The sequence below is a fragment of the Chiloscyllium plagiosum genome, chromosome 32 (genome assembly GCF_004010195.1).
Source record: "Chiloscyllium plagiosum isolate BGI_BamShark_2017 chromosome 32, ASM401019v2, whole genome shotgun sequence".
Classification (NCBI taxonomy): domain Eukaryota; kingdom Metazoa; phylum Chordata; class Chondrichthyes; order Orectolobiformes; family Hemiscylliidae; genus Chiloscyllium; species Chiloscyllium plagiosum.
Window position 1 is genome coordinate 7,026,644 of NC_057741.1, and position 20,283 is coordinate 7,046,926.

General features: G+C 41.5%; 1 protein-coding gene across 2 annotated transcripts in view; it reads right to left on the bottom strand.

Annotated features, from left to right (window-relative positions):
* The window catches only part of LOC122539342 (NEDD4 family-interacting protein 1-like), a 158,377-nt gene that overhangs the window by 123,275 nt on the left and 14,819 nt on the right, over positions 1–20,283 (bottom strand). For both annotated transcript variants that reach the window (XM_043674082.1, XM_043674083.1), the window contains exons 3-4: positions 18,582–18,706; positions 9,862–9,928 (exon numbers count right to left, since the gene is read on the bottom strand). In XM_043674082.1, coding sequence (XP_043530017.1) covers positions 9,862–9,928; positions 18,582–18,706 — 192 coding nt within the window. The remainder of the gene's footprint in view (positions 1–9,861; positions 9,929–18,581; positions 18,707–20,283) is intronic.

The following is a 20,283-nucleotide window of genomic DNA, read 5'->3' on the forward strand; positions in this document are numbered from 1 at the left end:
CTTACCATTAAGTGTATAAGTCCTGCTAAGATTTGCTTTCCCAAAATGCAGCACCTCGCATTTATCTGAATTAAATTCCATCTGCCACTTCTCAGCCCATTGGCACATCTGGTCAAGATCCTGTTGTAATCTGAGGTAACCTTCTTCGCTGTCCATTACACCTCAAAGTTTGGTGACACCTGCAACCTTACTAACTCTACTTATTATGCCCACATCCAAATCATTTATATAAATGGCGAAAAGTAGTGGACCCAGCACCGACCCTTGTGGCACTCCACTGGTCACAGGCCTCCAGTCTGAAAAACAACCCTCCACCATCACCCTCTGTCTTCTACCTTTGAGCCAGTTCTGTATCCAAATGGCTAATTCTCCCTATACTCCATGAGATCAAACCTTGCTAACCAGCCTCCTATGAGGAACCTTGTCGAATGCCTTGTTACATACTTTTATAAGGTTTGAAAATAAACCCAGAACTGATATAATTTTTGTTGTACAAAGCCAAGAATATTGTTGGAAATTATTTTGTTAAATTTGGTTCCTTCATAATAAAATATCATACACATGCAATGTGGAAATATGTTAAAGCCAAATCAAAATTGCTGTTTTTAAAAGATTCTTAGATTTATATTGTAAGATGCAACATTGCCCTCAAGTGGCAAAAGTCTGAAGCGTAGATATTTAATTGGAAAATGCAGCATTGATCAAATGGAAAATATGAACGCTCATCTAACAAAAGAAACTTGTTTAGGCATATCACATGGTCAAATCACCTGAGCTGACATTTATTCTGTTGTAAAATAATTAATAATCATAGCCAGGTGTCTAATTTCAGAATAATCAACTGACGTGAATTTGTTTCCAACCAGGTGATTTACCTGATGTAGCAATTCTTATGTTATCTCCCATAATACATGAAACAGAGCATGGATATAGTGATATTAGAGAATTCAAGGATGTTTATTGCATCTACCGAAGAAATACAAACATTAAATTTCTCAGGTACTTAAGTGTCTGAACTAACATTAAGTTAACAGATGAGCATGCTTTTTAGTAGTATGGTACACCGCATATGTTCGGAAATACAGTAGAGTATTATATCCTTCATATCACAGATTACATTCTATGACAGAGTAAGAAAATTGTCACCTTGTCTCTCAGAGCTGTTCTCACATACTGACTGTGAGACATAACATATTTATCTTCTTCCAAAGATAAAAACTTCTCTCAAAAGAAATATACAAGTTATGCACAGACATATGTTGTCAATTTGAGAATGTGACTAACATGTAAAACATGTAACATGAAAGGTTACAGAGGTTTGATGCAGTGATTGCACATCTGTATAGAGAGGTATGTGTAGTTCTCTGTAACACATGCTTGATAACTTCGTTGGGAGTGCGTTGCTGGAAAAGCACAGCAGGTCAGGCAGCATCCGAGAAGCAGGAGAATCGACGTTTCAGGCCAGAGCCCTTCATCGGGAATGGTTTCCTGATGAAGAGCTTCGGCCCAAAATGTCAATTTGCCTGCTCCTCGGATGCTGCCTGACCTGCTGCGCTTTTCCAGCAACACACTCCCAACTCTAATCTCCAGCATCTGCAGACCTCACTGTCTCCTAGTTGATAACTTGGTTGTCTCATCAAAGGTTGCTGTCACTCAGTATCAATTATCATCATGGGCGGGATTTTCCTCACTCTCTCTGTGCATGATTGGCTTCTTGTACAATAATCTGAGCTGTTTCTTCACAACTTAGCACCATGATCAGAAATGACTTTGAATGATCTGATCTGCTTGTATAATTTAGAAACCTTTGTTGGCATCTAAGTACATGAATTTGAAACCTATATTGTCCACCTGACACACAATTTTACGAGATCCCTATCTCATTTGACTTTCAATAAGATTATCTTGCGCCTCAGAATTTTTGACCATCTTTTTTTTCTGCTCAGTGCCCTTAGCACTTACCTTCCAAGTATAAATTATGCTGCGGATGGTAATCCCTTCTCCATTGGCATTGCAAGTGCAGAAATACAATCAGAAAATTTGGTTTTGTTGCTAGACGCTTAAAAGTTACTAATTTGATGGTATGCATTCTGAGCTCTACTGTTTTGAGTTTTGATTATGGGGTGATTATAATAGTATGGGTCACTCCCCATTTGGTATACATCTTGCCACTCAATAGCATTCCATAACCTGACACTATCTGTTCCAGATACTGAGTCAACTGAAAATAATGCTCATCATCTCATCAATGATTACACTTGTTGTGCTACTAAGACATCAAATAGAATCATAGAGATGTACAGCCAGGAAACAGACACTTGTCCACGCCGACCAGATATCCCAACCTAATCTAGTCCCATTTGCCAGCACTTGGCCCATATCCCTCTAAACCCATCCTATTCATACACTTTTAAATGCTGTAATTGTACTAGCCTCCATCACTTCCTCTGGCAACTCATTCCACACATGCACCATCCTCTGCGTGAAAAGGGTGCCCTCAGATTCCTTTTATATCTTCCCCCTCTCACCCTGAACTTATGCTCTCTAATTCAGGACTCCCCCACCCCAGGGAAAAAACCTTGTCTATTTATAATCACACAACACCAGGTTATAGTCCAACAGGTTTAACTGGAAGCACACTAGCTTTCGGAGCGACGCTCCTTCATCAGGTGATTGTGAGCGTCGCTCCGAAAGCTAGTGTGCTTCCAATTAAACCTGTTGGACTATAACCTGGTGCTGTGTGATTTTTAACTTTGTACCGGCATCTCTGAATCTTGTCTATTTATCGTATTCATGCCCCTCATGACTTGATAAGGTCACCCCTCAGCCTTCAACGCTCCAGAGAAAACAGCCCCAGCCTATTCAACCTCTCCAATGCTCCAACCCTGGCAACATCCTTGTGAACTTTTTCTGAACCCTTTCAAGTTTCACAACATCCTTCCTGTAGGAGGGAGGCCAAACTGCATGCAATATTCCAACAGTGGCCTAACCAATGTCCTGTACAGCCTTGGCAACATCCTTGTGAACTTTTTCTGAACCCTTTCAAGTTTCACAACATCCTTCCTGTAGGAGGGAGACCAAACTGCACACAATATTCCAACAGTGGCCTAACCAATGTCCTGTACAGCCTCAACATGACCTCCCAACTCCTGTACTCAATACTCTGACCAATAAAGGAAAGCATACCAAAAACCTTCTTCACTATTCTATCTACTTTCAAGAAACCATGAACCTGCGCTCCAAGGTCTGATTGTTCAGCAAAATTCCCTAGGACCTTACTATTAAGTGTATAAGTTTTGCTAAGATTCCCTTCCCAAAATGCAGCACCTCACATTTATCTAAATTAAAATCCATCTGCCACTCCTCAGCCCACTGGTCTATTTGATCCAGATCCCGTTGTACCCTGAGGTATCCTTCTTTGCTGTCCACTACACCTCCAATTTTGGTGTCATCTGCAAACTTACTAACCATACCTCCTAAGTTCACATCCAAATCATTTATATAAATGATGAAAAGCAGTGGAGCCAGGACCGACCCTTATAGCACACCCTGACCACAGGCCTCTGGCCTGAAAACCAACCCTCCACACCATCCACTGTCTTCTACCTTCGAGCCACTTCTATATCCAAACCCTGTACTCCATGTGAGTTAACCTTGTTAACTAGTCTCCCATGAGGAACCTTGTCAAATGGCTTACTGAAGCCCATATAGATTTCTAATCTCCAGCATCTGCAGTCCTCACGTTCGCCTCCATATAGATCACATCTACCTCTCTGCCCTCATCAATCCTCTTTGTTACTTCTTCAAACAACTCAATTCAGTTCATGAGACATGATTTCCCACGCACAAAGCCATGCTGACTATCCTTAATCAGTCCTTGCCTTTCCAAATACATGCAAATCCTGCTCCTCAGAATTCTCTCCAACAACTTGCCCACCACTGTTGTCAGGCTCACCGGTTTATAGTTCCCTGGCTTTTCCTTACCACCTTTCTTAATAGTGGCACCACGTTAGCCGACCTCCAGTCTTCTGGCACCTCACCTGTGACTATCGATAATATACATATCTCTGCAATGGGCCCAGCAATCACTTCGCTAGCTTCCCACAGTATTCTAGGGCACACCTGATCAGATCCTGGGGATTTATCCACTTTTATATGTTTCAAGACACTATTCAAAAGGGCCACAACACACTGCAGCACACCAGAACTGCAAAAAGAAGAAGAGGAACACCTATACAAGGTATTCGCCAAAAATGGATATCCTCGCAATTTCATCAACAGATGCCTAAGGGAAAGACAACGGAACGAGGACATGCCGCAACCCAAAGGACTAACCACACTACCATACATCAAGAACATCTCTGAAATGACAGCCAGACACTGCGACCACTAGGACTTATAACAGCACACAAACCAACAGCCACACTCAGACAACAACTCACCAGAACGAAGGACCCGATACCCAGCATGAGCAAAACTAATGTAGTGTACAAAATCCCATGCAAGGACTGCACAAAACACTACATAGGACAAACAGGAAGACAGCTAACGATCCGCACCCATGAACATCAACTAGCCACGAAACAACACAACCAGCTATCCTTAGTAGCCACACACACAGATGACAAGCAACATGAATTCGACTGGGACAACACTACCATTATAGGGCAAGCCAAACAAAGAACAGCCAGGGAATTCCTAGAAGCATGGCACCCATCCACAAACTCCATCAACAAACACACCGATGCTATGCTTCTAGGAATTCCCTGGCTGTTCTCTGTCTGGCTTGCCAGGGAATTCCTAGAAGCATGGCACTCATCCACAAACTCCATCAACAAACACATCGACCTGGACCCAATATACCGGCCACTACAGCGGACAGCTGAAACTGACAACCGGAAGCGGCAGGGACAGGCCACTATAAATGCCGGAGGAAACACCACAGAAGCGCTTCACAGGAGGATCCCAAGCACTGAGGATGTCACCTAGACAGGGGACGAAACGTTTGCAACAAAAACTTCCAGCTCAGCGAACAGAACCACAGCATGTTTCAATATATCCAGCACCATCTCCTCTGTAATATGGACATTTTTCAAGATGTCACCATTTACGTCTCCACATTTTATATCTTCCATGTCCTTCTCCACAGTAAAAACTGATGCAAAATACTCGTTTAGTATCTTGCCCATTTCCTGTGGCTCCACACATAGGCTATCTTGTTGATCTTTGAGGGGCCCTATACTCTCCCTAGCTACCCTTTTGTTCTTAATGTATTTATTAAATCCCTTTGGATTCTCCTTAACCCTACTTGCCAAAAAAATCTCATGTCCCCTTTTTGCTCTTTTGATTTCCCTCAAGTATACTCCTACTGCCTTTACACATTTCAGACACATGGATGGTTTTAGTGGCTGCAGGATGTTCGAGAGCGAGGAAGGCTAGTACTGACTGAAGGTGGTCAGAGGTAAGGAACATTGTAGTGATGGGAGTTAGTCATTCAATCTCTCCTATCTCTACCTTCCTTCTTTTTCGAAACCAAAACCTCAATTTCTCTAGTCATCCAGCTTTCTTTACACCTACTAGTCCTTCCTTTCACCCTAACAGGAATATACTGTCTCTGGGCTCTCATTATCTCAATTTTGAAGGCTTCCCATTTTCCAGCCGTCCTTTTACCTGTGAACATCTGCACCCAATCAGCTTTTGAAGTTCTTGCCTAATACCGTCAAAATTAGCCTCCCTCCAATTTAGAACCTCAACCTTTAGATTTGGTCTATCCTTTTCCATCACTATTTTAAAACTCAGAGAATTATTAGAGAAGTAATCCATACAAGGCCGTAATCTTCCCCATATACTGTGAACAGGAGTGGATGAAAGATCATGTGGATGTAGGGGGCTCCCTTCCCTATTGAGGTTGTTACTTTCGCCATGACTCACATGCATTCGTGGGTTATAAATATCCTGATTCATTCCTGACCAGTAACCAGAATCATGTGATAGCTGTCTTTTGAGTTCAATACTACTGCGTCTTTGGAATACATAGATACGATAACTTGAACGAATGTTTCTAGCATTAGCATTTGTTTGTCCTTGAAAATGACTTGTCATGATATTGCAAGTTTGTCTCTAACTGGCCAAAATCATCTCAGGGACTTCTTTAATACTGTCAGATCATCTCTGGATGATGATCTTTTGCAAACTTGTAGTTGGTTATTTTCAGCACTCCAATTGTGACTATCCAGGTTGGTTCTGGTTAAAATGTAATTTACTGCTTCCATAAAATATTTCCTGCTGGGACACCATTTCGAGTCTTGAAAGTTTTTGTGGCCCCTCAGTAAGAACTGAGAGAGTAAAGTTGTTAGTGTTGGGATATAACATTGCTGCCTCAGAGTTTCAGTTCATGACCCTAAGGGGTGCAGACCCCAGTTTGAGAAACCCCAGTATAACAGACCAGCCTTGACAGGTGCTTCAACTTTATCGTTCTAGTGCACCAACATATCGATCAAGAGGGTTGGGTAATCTGTTGAGAATGCCAGATGTAATTATTGTGATATGTAGCTTATATCTCATTTCAAAATCATATCCTTGGAGATCAGTTCCTTTCATGCTTTTATTTTAAAGAAAATTGATGGAGAGATAAAATAGTCATTGTATTTCAGTGCCAGTCTGCAGCATTTAGTTTTGATTGAATTTCAATTTCAGTCTTTTTTCCTTTAGGTAAGGCATGCTTAGAAATTTCTTGTATTTGTAAATTTATTGCTTTTTGCTGGTCTTTGGATCTATACAGCCATCTGTACTCAAACATTATTTGATTTCTCTGCTGTTCATTGATGTTGTCCAGTTGGTCTTCAATTAGTTTTCCAAATATCTACCAGCAAGATATTACAGTCTTCTTTATTGTTAACCACTGGTGCTAGCTATGATGTAATATTGCTTCCAAAAGAGTATTTATCCTAATGTGGCAATGCTTAGGGTATCTTCTATAATATAAGGAACTGTGAGTGGGTATAACAGTATTGAAGAATCTAGCAGATGTTTATTACAACTATTGTACGCAAACATTATATTTTTCACTCACCTGAGTTCTGGACTAATATTAAGTCAAAATGATAGAACTAAAACATCCAGGATGCTTCAAGTGATTGAGGACAAATTGGAGAACACTTTTACATTCAGATCACATTTTATCTTGAGTATGTCTCTTAAAGGTATGACATACAAGAGGCATAACATAACAAACACAAAGGCATAAACCAGCTGATAATTAGATTAGATTAGATTAGATTACTTACAGTGTGGAAACAGGCCCTTCGGCCTAACAAGTCCACACCGACCCGCCGAAGCGCAACCCACCCATACCCCCTACATTTACCCTTTACCTAACACTATGCGCAATTTAGCATGGCCAATTCACCTGACCTGCACATCTTTGGACTGTGGGAGGAAACCGGAGCACCCGGAGGAAACCCACGCAGACACGGGGAGAATGTGCAAACTCCACACAGTCAGTCGCCTGAGGCGGGAATTGAACCCGGGTCTCTGGAGCTGTGAGCTGTGAGGCAGCAGTGCTAACCACTGTGCCACCAACCCTTACTACAACAAATGTTAGGGTCCTGCACGTGGCCCAGTGGCAGCATCTCAACACTGGGGAAAAGACTTGATTTTCTATATTAGGTTTCAACTGTTAGACGGGAATCTTACTAATGAGCTAGGGAGGACCTCCCTCCTGTAGTCCAAAGCTCTGAATGGACCTTTCAGGTGAAGCAGCATTGTACTTGTACTTCTTTTAATCTGGTCTACTGCATTCACTGCTCACAATGTGGTGTCTTTACATTGACAAGACCATATGCAGATGGGTTGCATGTTTTATGGAATCCCTTCACTCTCACTATAGGAATGACCTTGCCCCTCTTTCCCCACGTCCCCATGCGCACCTCATTTTCCACTTACATACTTTACACAATCTAGAACGCAATATTAAATTCCTTAACTTAAGGAACTGACTGCATTGTGTCTGCTCTACATTTTTCTTACATTCTTTCCTATTCCCCCACCCCCACAATTTATACCTTTTTTCTTTCTCACCACCATTAATGACCCCTTTATTATTCGCACTGTGCGTTACACCCTCTTGCTCCTCCTCTGTCTCAGCCAAAAGTATTTTTAAAAATTCCGATATATTTCAGTTCAAAAGAGTCATACCAGACTCCAAATATTAACTCGGTTTCTCTGTAAATAAAATGATTGACTGGGAGCATGGAGATGGTCAGACTTGATGGGATTCACAGAAAGGAACGCGAAGATTTGGAGGGTGACCTAGATTAACAGCTGAGCCTGCTACTCATTCTGTGAAGTGATTATTGTGTTGCCTTCCATCCTCATCTCAATTGCAAGTGACGAGGGAAAGAAAAAAAAAATGGATGCCACCACACCTGGACTGAGTGGGGTAAGTGTTTGTTTTTGTCTGAAGGAACCTGTTCTACTTTGAGCGACGTGCAAATTGCAGTATTTAAGCACTTACCCAGTCCACTTTAAAGACATCTGGAATCACAGCATTCTGCATGTGAACCTCAATGTTGACTAAAAATACTGACCACAGCAATCTTTACCACGTTATTGATCATTTCAAATTAATCCGGTAATGGATACGAAGTAGATGTAATGCGAGGGTGTAAAGTTGCATTTACGTTCCACAGTTCCCAAACACAGTCCAACATCTCAAATCTTTCACAAAGTACAGGAGCTGCTTACCTCACACCTTGGCCTATAACATTCCTACACCGTTATCATATATGCAATGCTACTTTCCTTGGGTGATGTGGGGTGGGACTGGAGGTGCAGTAGAAGGTCTCATTCCTCCTACCATAGATACAATCTTCTACTGTATGTGTGCCACATGGTTTATGCACCATATAACTGAATCAGGCCTAAAGTATAAAAGATCCATGTAGAAACATCCCCTGGGCCTCCTTTTTAGAGGCGTCCACGTCTCTGTGTTTGGATGATGATTGTAAAATTGTCTTTTGTGTGGGCTGCAACAGCTGACAGATCACTTTCCTAAGGTGCTGCTTTATTTTTGATTTCCTCCACATCATTCCAATGGGCCTGTCTCCAATGGCTCCAGATACAGAACCTGCTGTCACCTCTCTGGTAGCTGCCCTACAAGCATTCAGAGAGATTGATAAGGAATATTTGCATTGGAAGTCCAGGATCAGCAGCAGTCTCCAGTGGACGTGAAGTAGGCTCCAAATTCAGCATTTCCTGCAAAATGTACCCTTGTGATGCAATGTCCTGCAGATGAGCAAGAGGCAATGTTGCACTGAAGGAGGATCTCCCGGACACCTGACAAAACTCTGTGATCTGCTCTGGGTGTAGGGTGCTATAGTCTGCATCAAGGTACCAATCAGAATGCCATGTCATGAACCCCAGCATATATACATTCAACAACACCATCTTCCATTGCAGCTATCAAGCGTCAAACAATATCTCCTCAACATGAGATTCCCATGTTTGTTCCGGTCTGGAGGTTTGTTGCAGTACAGTACAGTACAGTGGGCATAGGATAATCCTTGCATGCTTTGCACCAGACAGCTGGAGAAGCAGCTAAAGTGTGCGATGGACAATGAGGATCTGTGTGAGCTGCGGCACTGTCCAGAGCAGGGAAGTGAGGGCAAGCCTTAGGAGGAACCCAACTTCCACCATCCGACAGCACAGCAGCAGAAGCCATATCAACACTAGCGACAGAAAATGAACAATGCTGTTGTTTGCATTTTCACAGATATCCATATGTATTTATTCACCTTTCTATTCAAAGCAACAGGATTTGGTGAGTGAAACCTAAGAAAGTTATTTCAGAAAACAACTTACCGACAACAAGAAAAATCCACCAGAGCCAAATTTTCCCTTCAAAATAGCCGATAAAATAATCGGAGAACTGTGAAAAGAAATGTATGTATTAAAATTTTCAACAAAATCCAAGTCAAAAGCAATGCAGACAAGGAAAAAAGACTGAATTATGTAGACCAGACTGATAATGTAGCTATACTATGATTACAGGCATGTAGACAGCATTTATTCATTAAATCTGTCCTGTTTATTTGAATGTGTTCTTTGTATACCTCATCTTGCATTCACAGCTAAACCAAATCTGCACCTCACCATTTGGTAGCTTACCTACCACCATCCTCAATAAGTACAGGGATCTGTTTACTTTAGCGTGTTAGAGGGAATCGACTTACAGGGCTCACTAGAAGGGATTCTTGTATTGAACAGAATGTAGCTCATTGCACCCTAGCAACTACAGGTTACATTAATATAACAGACATTGGGCTGAATTTTCCAAGAAGTAACAATCCCATGGAATTTGCAACTCTGTTCAATTTTTACGCTAAGAGAAAGCTCCGCATTTCTGACAGGAGATTCTGATCAGAGCTATTTCAGAAATACAGTGCCATGTTTTAAATCTGATAGGTCTCACATAATGTAAGGTAAAGAGAAAAAGCAAAAAGCAATCCCCTTTTCACATTCAGTTCCCCTATTCAGCGATTTATAGGTCCAGGTGCACAGACAGCCACTTTGACAGCTCTTGTGAAATGGTAAATACAGAAGGTAAGTGTAAGGTTGGGTTGTTGGGAGAGGAGGGTATGAAGTGGATAGAGAGCAGGGTGTCAAGTGCATATGGGCTAGGGTGCAAGGTTTATTATTTAGGGTATGTTGAATGGACAACATTCAAGGGACAGGTACGGGTGGAGGGATGGTGTTGGGTCACAAGGAGGAGGAAGGGGTGTTCAGTGGTGAGGGTGGGGGCGTCAGTGCCCAGATGATCAGGCTAATGAGATATTGATCTGGTGGCAGGGTAAAGTGGTTGTCAGGTTCAGTAGCAAGGGAAAGGATACTTGGGTTCTCAGGGCAGAGTGGGGTGACAGGTTTAGTGGCGAGGTGGTGTTGATCCCAGGGGAGACAGGATGTCAGGTCAGTGTCTGGGGATTGTTATGTGTTGGGAAGAGTTGTAGGTGGGAGAGTGTGAGGTAGGCTGGGGGGAGGGAAGGCAATGTTGTTACTTGAATAGTTACTCAGAACGTAGACTAGATTCGGAATAGTCTAACTTTTCCTGCGTAATAATTCCTACCCATAGTAGAACCCTCAGAATTCTCTGATTAACATGGATACATTTGGAAGGAACCAGGCATAGAGTAAATTGCCCAATGGAATCATCAATTTGCTGGGCAACTTCATAGGACATGTAACAGTAAAGCATAATACAGTCCCTTCGGCCCTAGATGTTCTGCCGGCCTTTTATCCTACTCTAAGATCAAACTAACCTACATACCTTTCATTACACAATTATCCATGTGCCTATCCAAGAGTTACTTAAATGTCCCTAATGTGTGTGACTCTACTAACCTTCCTCCAATTACCTTAAAATTATGCCCCCTCGTGATAGACATTTTCGCCATGGGAAAAAATATCTGGCTATCCACTCTATTCATGCCTCTCATCATCTTGTACACCTCTCTCAAGTCACCTCTCATCCTTCTTTGCTCCAATGAGAAAAGCCTTAGCTCCCTCAACCTTTCTTCAGAAGACATGCCCTCCAGTCCAGGCAGCATTCTGGTAAATCTCCTCTGCACCCTCTCTAAAGCTTCCATGTCTTTCCACTAATGAGGCAACCAGAACTGAACACAATATTCCAAGTGTGGTCTATATAGCTGCAGCGTTACCTTGCAGCTCTTAAACTCAATCCCCCTGCTAATGAAAGCCAACACATCATATACCTTCTTAACAACCCTATTAATTTGGGTGGCAACTTTGAGGGATCTATGGACATGGACCCCAAGATCCCTCTGTTCCTCCACACTGCCAAAAATCCTGCTTTAACACTGTAATCTGTATTCAAAATTTGACCTTCCAAAATGAATCACATCATGGTTTTCCAGGTTGAATTCCATCTGCTACTTATCAGCCCAGTTCTGCATCCTGTCAATGTCCCGTTGCAACCTACAACGGTCCTCCACACTATCCACAACTCCAGCAACCTTCGTGTCATCAGCAAACTTACTAACTCACCCTTCCATTTCCTCATCCAAATCACTTATAAAAATCACAAACAGCAGAGAAACGATCTCTGCGGAACTCCACTGGTTACCGAGCTCCAGGCTGAATACTTCCCATCAACCACCATCTTCTGTGGGTCAGTCAATTCTGTATCCAGACAGACAGGTTTCCCTGTATTCCATGCCTTTCTGAGAATTACACGGGATCCCCATGTGCAATTCCCATCTCCACCGCAGAAGAAATTCTCTGGCCATTGGAAAATCTGGCCATTGTTCACACCTCCATATGACATTGTCATAATGGCTGGTGCTTAAGGCCCTCCTCAGTGTTAATCCGTTCAGACCCTTACATTATTAAATCATAATGTGGAGGTGCATATGTAACTAGCTAACTGATAAAGGAGCTCTCTGAAAGCTTGTACTTTCAAATAAACCTGTTGTTGTGTGATTTTTAACATTAAATCATAGAATTCCTACAGTTCAGAATAGATGCTATTTGGCCCAACGTGTCTACACCAACCCTTCCGAAGAGCACCACCCAGATCCATCCCGCCACCCTATCCCTCATTTCCCATGGCCAATCCACCTAGCCTGCATATCCCTGGACACTATGGGAAATTTAGCATGGCTAATCTACCTAACTTGCACATCTTGGGACTGTGGTCGGAAACTGGAATGCCCAGGGGAGGCCCATGCAAACTCCACACAGTCACCTAAGGATGGAATTAAACCCACGTCACTGGCACAGTGAGGCAGCAGTGCCAACCACTGAGATCCTGTGCTGCACATTATATAGCACTGCATTACTGAAGCATGGCCCATAGCATTTAGCAGTAAATAACTAGGAAATGGAGCAGCCAATTTCCATATCTCATCAATGGCAGAGATAACTATTGGAATAACTTTAGTAAAGAGCAAATATTGTCTCGAGATCCTGGAAAATATCCTCAATTCCTTTCAAATGGTGCTATTGTGCCTTCTATATCCACTACCTGAGCCAGCAGACATTTTAATGTTTCATCCAAAAGATAGCACTTCTCCTTGTAATATACCCTCCTCACTCTACTGCAGCGTTAGGCTAGATTTTGTGCTCAGAACTTTTAAGTCAGTCTTGAAATACAATCTTTGGACTTAGAGGTATAAGTGCTACTACTATACAGTCATAGCTGATCCTTGGCTGTCTCATGTGTAGAACAAAAACCCACCATCATTTTTAATATTCTTGAAACAATACATTGAGAAATCCACAAATAAAATTTAAAATGTACCCAAAATGAAATGCATACTCTGTGGATGTAAGTTTGCTCGCTGAGCTGGAAGGTTTGTTTTCAGATGTTTCGTCACCATACAAGATAACATCATCAGTGAGCCTCCGGTGAAGCACTGCTGGTATGGCCTGCTTTTTACTTATGTGTTTAGGCTTCCTTGGGTTGGTGACATCATTTTTGTGATTATGCCATTTCCTGTTCTTTTTCTCAGGGAGTGGTAAATGGGATTCAATTCAATGTGTTTGTTGATAGAGTTCTGGTTGGAATGCCATGCTTCTAGGAATTCTTGTGCATGCCTCTATTTGGCTTGTCCTAGGATGGATATGTTGTCCCAGTCAAAGTGGTGTCCTTACTCATCTGTATGTAAAGATACTCATGAGAGTGGTTATGTCTTTTTGTGCTAATTGATGTTCATGTATCCTGGTGGCTAGTTTTCTGCCTGTTTGTCCAATGTAGTATTTTTTACAGTTCTTGCAAGGTATTTTGTAAATGATATTAGTTTTATTTGTTGCCTGTATAAGGTCTTTCAAGTTTTAGTGTGTTGGTGGGTTTGTGGGCTACCATGATGCCAAGATGTCTGAATAGTCTACAGGAAAACAACACCTATGGACCAAATACTGACCTACAGAAGCAATCATCCCAACATCCACAAACAAAGCTGCATCAGAACATTATTCCAACGAGCCACCACACACTGCAGCACAGAGGAACTATGCAGAGCAGAGGAAAATCACCTATACCATTTATTTAAAAAGAATGGGTACCCAAAAAACATAGTCCACCGATTTCTTAGTAACAAACCCCAACAAACAGACAAAACATGTCTAGAAACCCTAGCCACTCTCCTCTACATCAGAGACATCTCGGAAATGACTGCCAGACTACTCAGACCTCTTAGCATCATTGTAGGCCACAAACACACCAATACACTAAAATGGCAGCTAATGAACTGGAAAGACTCTATACAGACAACAAGTAAAACTGAAGTCATTTACAAAATACTGTGCAAGTGCTGTAACAAACACTACATTGGACAAACAGGCAGAAAACTAGCCACCAGGATACATGAACATCAACTAGCCATAAAAAGTCATTGCCCACTCTCACTAGGATCTTTACATACAGATGAGGAAGGACACCACTTCAACTGGGCCAACACATCCATTCTAGGACAAGCCAAACAGAGACATGCACAAGAATTCCTAGAAGCATGGCATTTCAACTGGAACTCTATCAACAAACACGTTGATTTCGATCCCACTTATCACCCCCTGAGAAAAAGAACAGGAAATGGCATAATCACAGGAAATGATGTCACCAACTCAATGAAGCCTAAACACATAAATTAAAAGTGGGCCATACCACCAGCGCTTCACCAGAGGCTCACTGATGATGTTACCTAGTATGGTGACAAAACATCTGAAAACAAACCTTCCAGCACAGCGAGCAAACTTACCTGAGCTATGAATCTTCTCAAAACTCACCAAATGCATATTCTCTTTCCTTTGGGTAAATCCAGAATACTTAAGGATAGATTATTGGAAACAAGGCAAGAGGAGGATTCAACGTTTGCAGCTTCCTTCTGCTTGTCCAACTCGGATCATTGGCTCTGACAGCATTGACTTTCAGGACCATCTGAAGTCAAGTGGGAATAATCCAAGCCCCAGTGAAAGAGCCACCTTCTCCAGGTTCCATTTGTGAGACCGGCTGATCAATAGTTAATTCCAAAGGTTACGTTAATGCTTGATGAAACTTTCAAACATTTTCAAAGAAAGAATTTTCATTTGTAGGATCTTATTGTATTTGTGAACTATGTCAAAATACCTCATGATCACATTACTTGCATTTGGCATATACATCACTATTTTTGAATAGGTGCATCAACAATCAAGTTATGCACAGCAATGTCCCACAGCAAATGAATCAATAATAGATAAGGGAGAGAGATGTCAGATAGACCACTTCATTGTCAATGGGGTCTTTTGTATCTGCTTGTTCTAGCAGGCAGTATTACAGTTCAAAATTTCATTTGAATGGTAGCAACAAAGATTGTAGTCATATGCTCAGCTCCTAGATTGGAGATAAATCCCACAACATGCTGTCCTCAAAAACCAAAAGTGACAAATTAGGCAAGCTGACATTTTAGTTTCTCTGTTAATTAGCAGGGTGGCATGAACTGATCTTTAGAACAGCAATTCGACCAAGTACAACAACTGAATTGAGATGGTGTCCAGATATTTCACTCAGAAATTAAATACTGCAGAATGCACAAGACACATGTTAAATTATCTTGGTCATTGGCTCAATCAGGTCCACATCATACACCATGAATCCATCAACTTCAGCATTTATTTCAAGCAGATTCAAACTAAAGCATTACCCTTAGACAACATCTCCCATTTCAACAGATAGCGAAGGGGATAGAATGTATAAGGCAAAATGTAAGGTTAAATCCATGGAAATCTAAATAAGAGTATAACCGGAGTTGTGGGTGCAATTTTCAGTTCCATATTAAAGGAAGGTTGTTGAGGCAATGCAGAGTCATTAGCACCAGTAGCTGATTGCTTGAAATAATGGGCTGTTTTCAGTAGAGCAGAGAATATTATTGGGTGATTTAATGGACATATTTAACATTATGAAGCAATAGGATACTGTGAGAGAAACAAATTACTTCCAATTATGAAGAGGTCTGGAGCTGCTCTGCATATCAAGTGCCAACATGAAACATTTGAGCTGAAGGTTCGGTTACGTATGGAATGTTGTGACACTCAGTAAATGTAGCACTCCCTTTATCTTGTTTGTCTGTGTTTCTGATTACCATAAGTTCTCTGCTAGTTTAATAATAGAAACAGATTGCATAATTCAGGCCACATTCTCCAGCAGATGAAAGACACTGTGGACTGCAGCAGAATGGTTTAGAATACATTGTAAAATAAAGCAATGAGATCTGGAACATATTTTATAATTTCACTATATATTCAGCACAAGCGCAATCGAAACATCTTTTATTCAGCTTGCAGGTTATTTGTAATGATGGTTGACACAAAGTAAAATATAGAGCCTATTGAAAATCTGATATAAAAATAGAATTAAGCAGCAGATTAGGTAACATTTGTGGAGCGAGACGCAGAGAAGCAGGAACCATTGCAGTTAAATGAACTTTCAAGGCATTAACCGAAAATGCCTCTTACTACAAAGACTGCTTGATTCGTTGATTATTTCCAAAATTTGCTGAGAATTCTTTTTTTTAAAATCCATTTTGGATGGAACTAAAATATCTTTCCTGTTTATGTTCTTCAGAATAACTCTGAAGACACCAATGTCATAGTGCTTTGAGTGCATTTTCTCTGACAGGCATGATTCCATAAAGCAAGACAAACCATAATATTGTTGTGATTTACACAGAATAATCAATTTCACCAAAAAGCTAGAGGGCACTTAAAAAACTGAAATGCTGCACCGAAGCTCTCAAAATACTTTACTGAGATTGTGATCTGTGAATGATGTTAAAGTAGAGGAAGCTTCCATCTGCACTAACTCGCTTTCAGTTGATCCAACAGGGCTCTATGTTCTAGAGTGGCGCAAATATAGAATATTACAGCGCAGTACTGGCCCTTTAGCTCTCGAAGTTGCACCGACCAATGGAACCAACCTGAAGCCCATCTATCTGACACAATTCCATTTTCATCCTTATGTCTATCCAATGACCATTTAAATGCCCTTAAAGTTGGCGAGTCACCTACTGTTGCAGGCAGTGCGTTCCACATCCCTACTACTTTCTGAGGGTGTTTTGCTCAGCGCCGAGACTCCGTGGAAAGCAAATAAATCACCCCTTTCAATAAAATGTGACAATAAGATCTTATGAGGTAGAAACTGATGCTCTTTGAACTCATTATCCAGGTGGAATTGGAGCAAAAAGAACAAATCTCAGTATGGAACATCCCACACGGTGTGAATAGAGATAAGCAGCAAACAAGGCAGCCACCGAAAATAGGGATTATTCTGATATCAGCAAATAAGGTCCCCAGTGTTCATGTTCCCACTGCCATTCAATTTCCTCTCCAATGTCCTTCCTGACCCCTCCAACAATGACCCTCTGATACACAGCTCCTCCTTTCTCTATCCCACTCTCCAGTTGCTGTCTTGTGATGTAGGCCTACCCACTTCACAGTCAACCAACATTTTAATCTGCCCGTAGCTCGAATTCCAAACCCATTTTCAAAATGGGTTACCCACTATTAAATTTGAGAGGACCTGAGCAAAACTGACCCTTTCACAATAAGTATGCAAAACTGCCTCATCATTCCCCCTCCCCGCTAACATTGAGACCATTTATATTTTGTAGCTATTTACCAAAAACAAGAATCTTAAGACAATTGAAGCCATATTGCACTAAGTTCATCACTTTTCCCATGAAGTCACTAGTCTGAAACAAGGCAATCATTCATTTCGTTAATTTTACATTTCAGATTCATTGGGCTGAGCTGTAACTCCCATTCACAATGCCTCAGCCAACCACTATCATACTAACATTCACAACATTCCTGAGGTCAGACCTTCTACTGGAGGCTTCTCTCCCAAAGACCTCCAGACTATGAGTTCATTCACCTGTGGTTGGAAAACAGGCAGTCAAAGATTTAAAAGGGCTGCAGGTTTGTTGGGAATCCTGCTCTTCTTTAGGCTTCTCAATCTCTAAACTGCAGTTATGGACATAAAGCTCCTCAGGACTACAAAACAAACTAGTGCTTCCCCTGAGGGACAATCCAGCACATTGTGCATTTTTAGATCATTTCTCTTCAAATACTCTCTGAACATTTTAATCACCTTGTTCATGCATGTTATGACAAATCTCATTGGTAGGTGGGACTTGAGCCCTATGGACACTAATACTGAACTACAGGACTCAATTTCTCTAAGGTACAGTACCCAGGATTGCTCAAGAAGGCTTCAGTCGAACTAGAAGTCAGCTAAAGCATGACTTCAACCCCCTTGTATTTATTCTTAATTAACCTGTTCAGCATGCTATGACTCCTCCCCTGGCAGAGGTAGGATTTGAAGCCAGATCTTCCATCGCTGTGGCACAACATCCTTCAAGTAATCATCTGAATGAAAATAATGGGTATTATGTCTTCCACAATTACACAGTGAAACCAACAAAATACACAATCTGAAGTACAACTGACAGTAGAAATAAAATACAGCCAAATAAAGAGATACGAATCTTCTGAAGCATTTGTGACAACGTCAGAAGTCAATGAACACTTACCCTTACGATAAGAATCCACTTTATAAGAGACAGCCCAAAACCCGAAATGGCTCCATATCTGCCTGCAATGGTGTTGGTTGAGCAGAAGGATAAAAAGAATCCAATCCAGTTAAATATAAATGCAACTAAAAAAAACAAAGGAAATGAAAGTAGTCATTAATTTGGAAGAGTAAACTAAATTATTAACCATGTTATGCTGCACTGACAATTGTATTGTTTAGTGTATATAATAATCACTTGGATTTAGAATTTCTGTACAATTGAGAATTCTTTTTCTCTTTCTGATTTGAAGTTTTGGTTCATGTTTATGCCGAACTTCATTGACATAACAAACAAGAAGACTGTTCTGAATCAGAAAAACAGTGCCATGTGAATACGCGTGAATAATAGATTAATGGAATCAAAACTAATTGGACCTCAAATATTTGGCGATGGGGTTTCTATTAAAAGAAAATCATCGTGGAACTTAATTGTAACAGGGCTAAAATAACTCCACAAAGGCCAGTATCTCATCACCATGTCACCATTTATTTACACGTGTACAGTCTGGGACACTGATCCAGCTATCAGAGAGCCAGCACCAAGGGTGAGCAGAATCCCTGACTCTCCTGTTTTTTTTTCCTGTTTATAATATTTTATTAAACAAATTACAAAACAGTTTACAAAGAACAGTTAACATTTACAGCTGTACACAAGAGACAGCAGTTTAACAAGGGAGAGGAGCAGCAAAGCTAGGCCCCAAACCTTACCGTTCAACCATTTTACAGGGAGATGAGGACAAATCTCAAATCCCAGTTCCACGTATGATAAGACAGCGACAATGACATTTGTACATAAGACAATCCTGTTACATAAAAAGTGCAGACAATACAAACCCAGCAAGCCCCCATCCCTCCCACCTTCTGGCCAATCTAATTCAGCCCGCCCCTACCCACCTTCCGGCTCTCGGTCCACCTCATGCCCCTTCCAGTTCTCGGTCCGCCCTGACACACCTTTCGACCACCTCTAGGACAGCCTGACCCTCCTGTTTATATCCGTCAGCCAGAGCTCCCTGACTGGACCAGGGTAACAGGCCTAATCAGCGAACTCACACTGTATGAGGCCCACCTCGTTCCAGTCACTACAGGAGCACTTCTCTCTCTGGGCAAATATACCATGTACCGTGTCTTGTCTGAATGATTAGTTAATGTAAAGCACTGGCAAACAATGTCAATCTGAGCATTGTGCAACTTAATTCAAGGAATGTACTTAGCTGATTGATTGATTGATTGATGTTAATACTAATGTTACATGCTTGAATTTTAATATGCATTTAATAATGCAGAGATTTTAAGAGCAGCAATGAGTTACTATTCTGAGCAGTGTGCAATTTAGTTTCTCCCACTTCCTCCAGACCAAAGGGGTAGCCATGAGCACACGTATGGGCCCCAGCTATGCCTGTCTCTTTGTTGGCTACGTAGAGCAGTTGATCTTCTGTAATTACACCGGCACCACTCCCCACCTCTTCCTCCGTTACATTGATGACTGCATTAGCGCCACCTCGTGCTCCCGCGAGGAGGTTGAGCAATTCATCAACTTCACCAACACATCCCACCCTGACCTTAAATTTACCTGGACCACCTCTGACACCTCCCTCCCCTTCCTGGACCTCTCCACCTCCATTAATGACGACCAACTTGACACCGACATTTTTTACAAACCC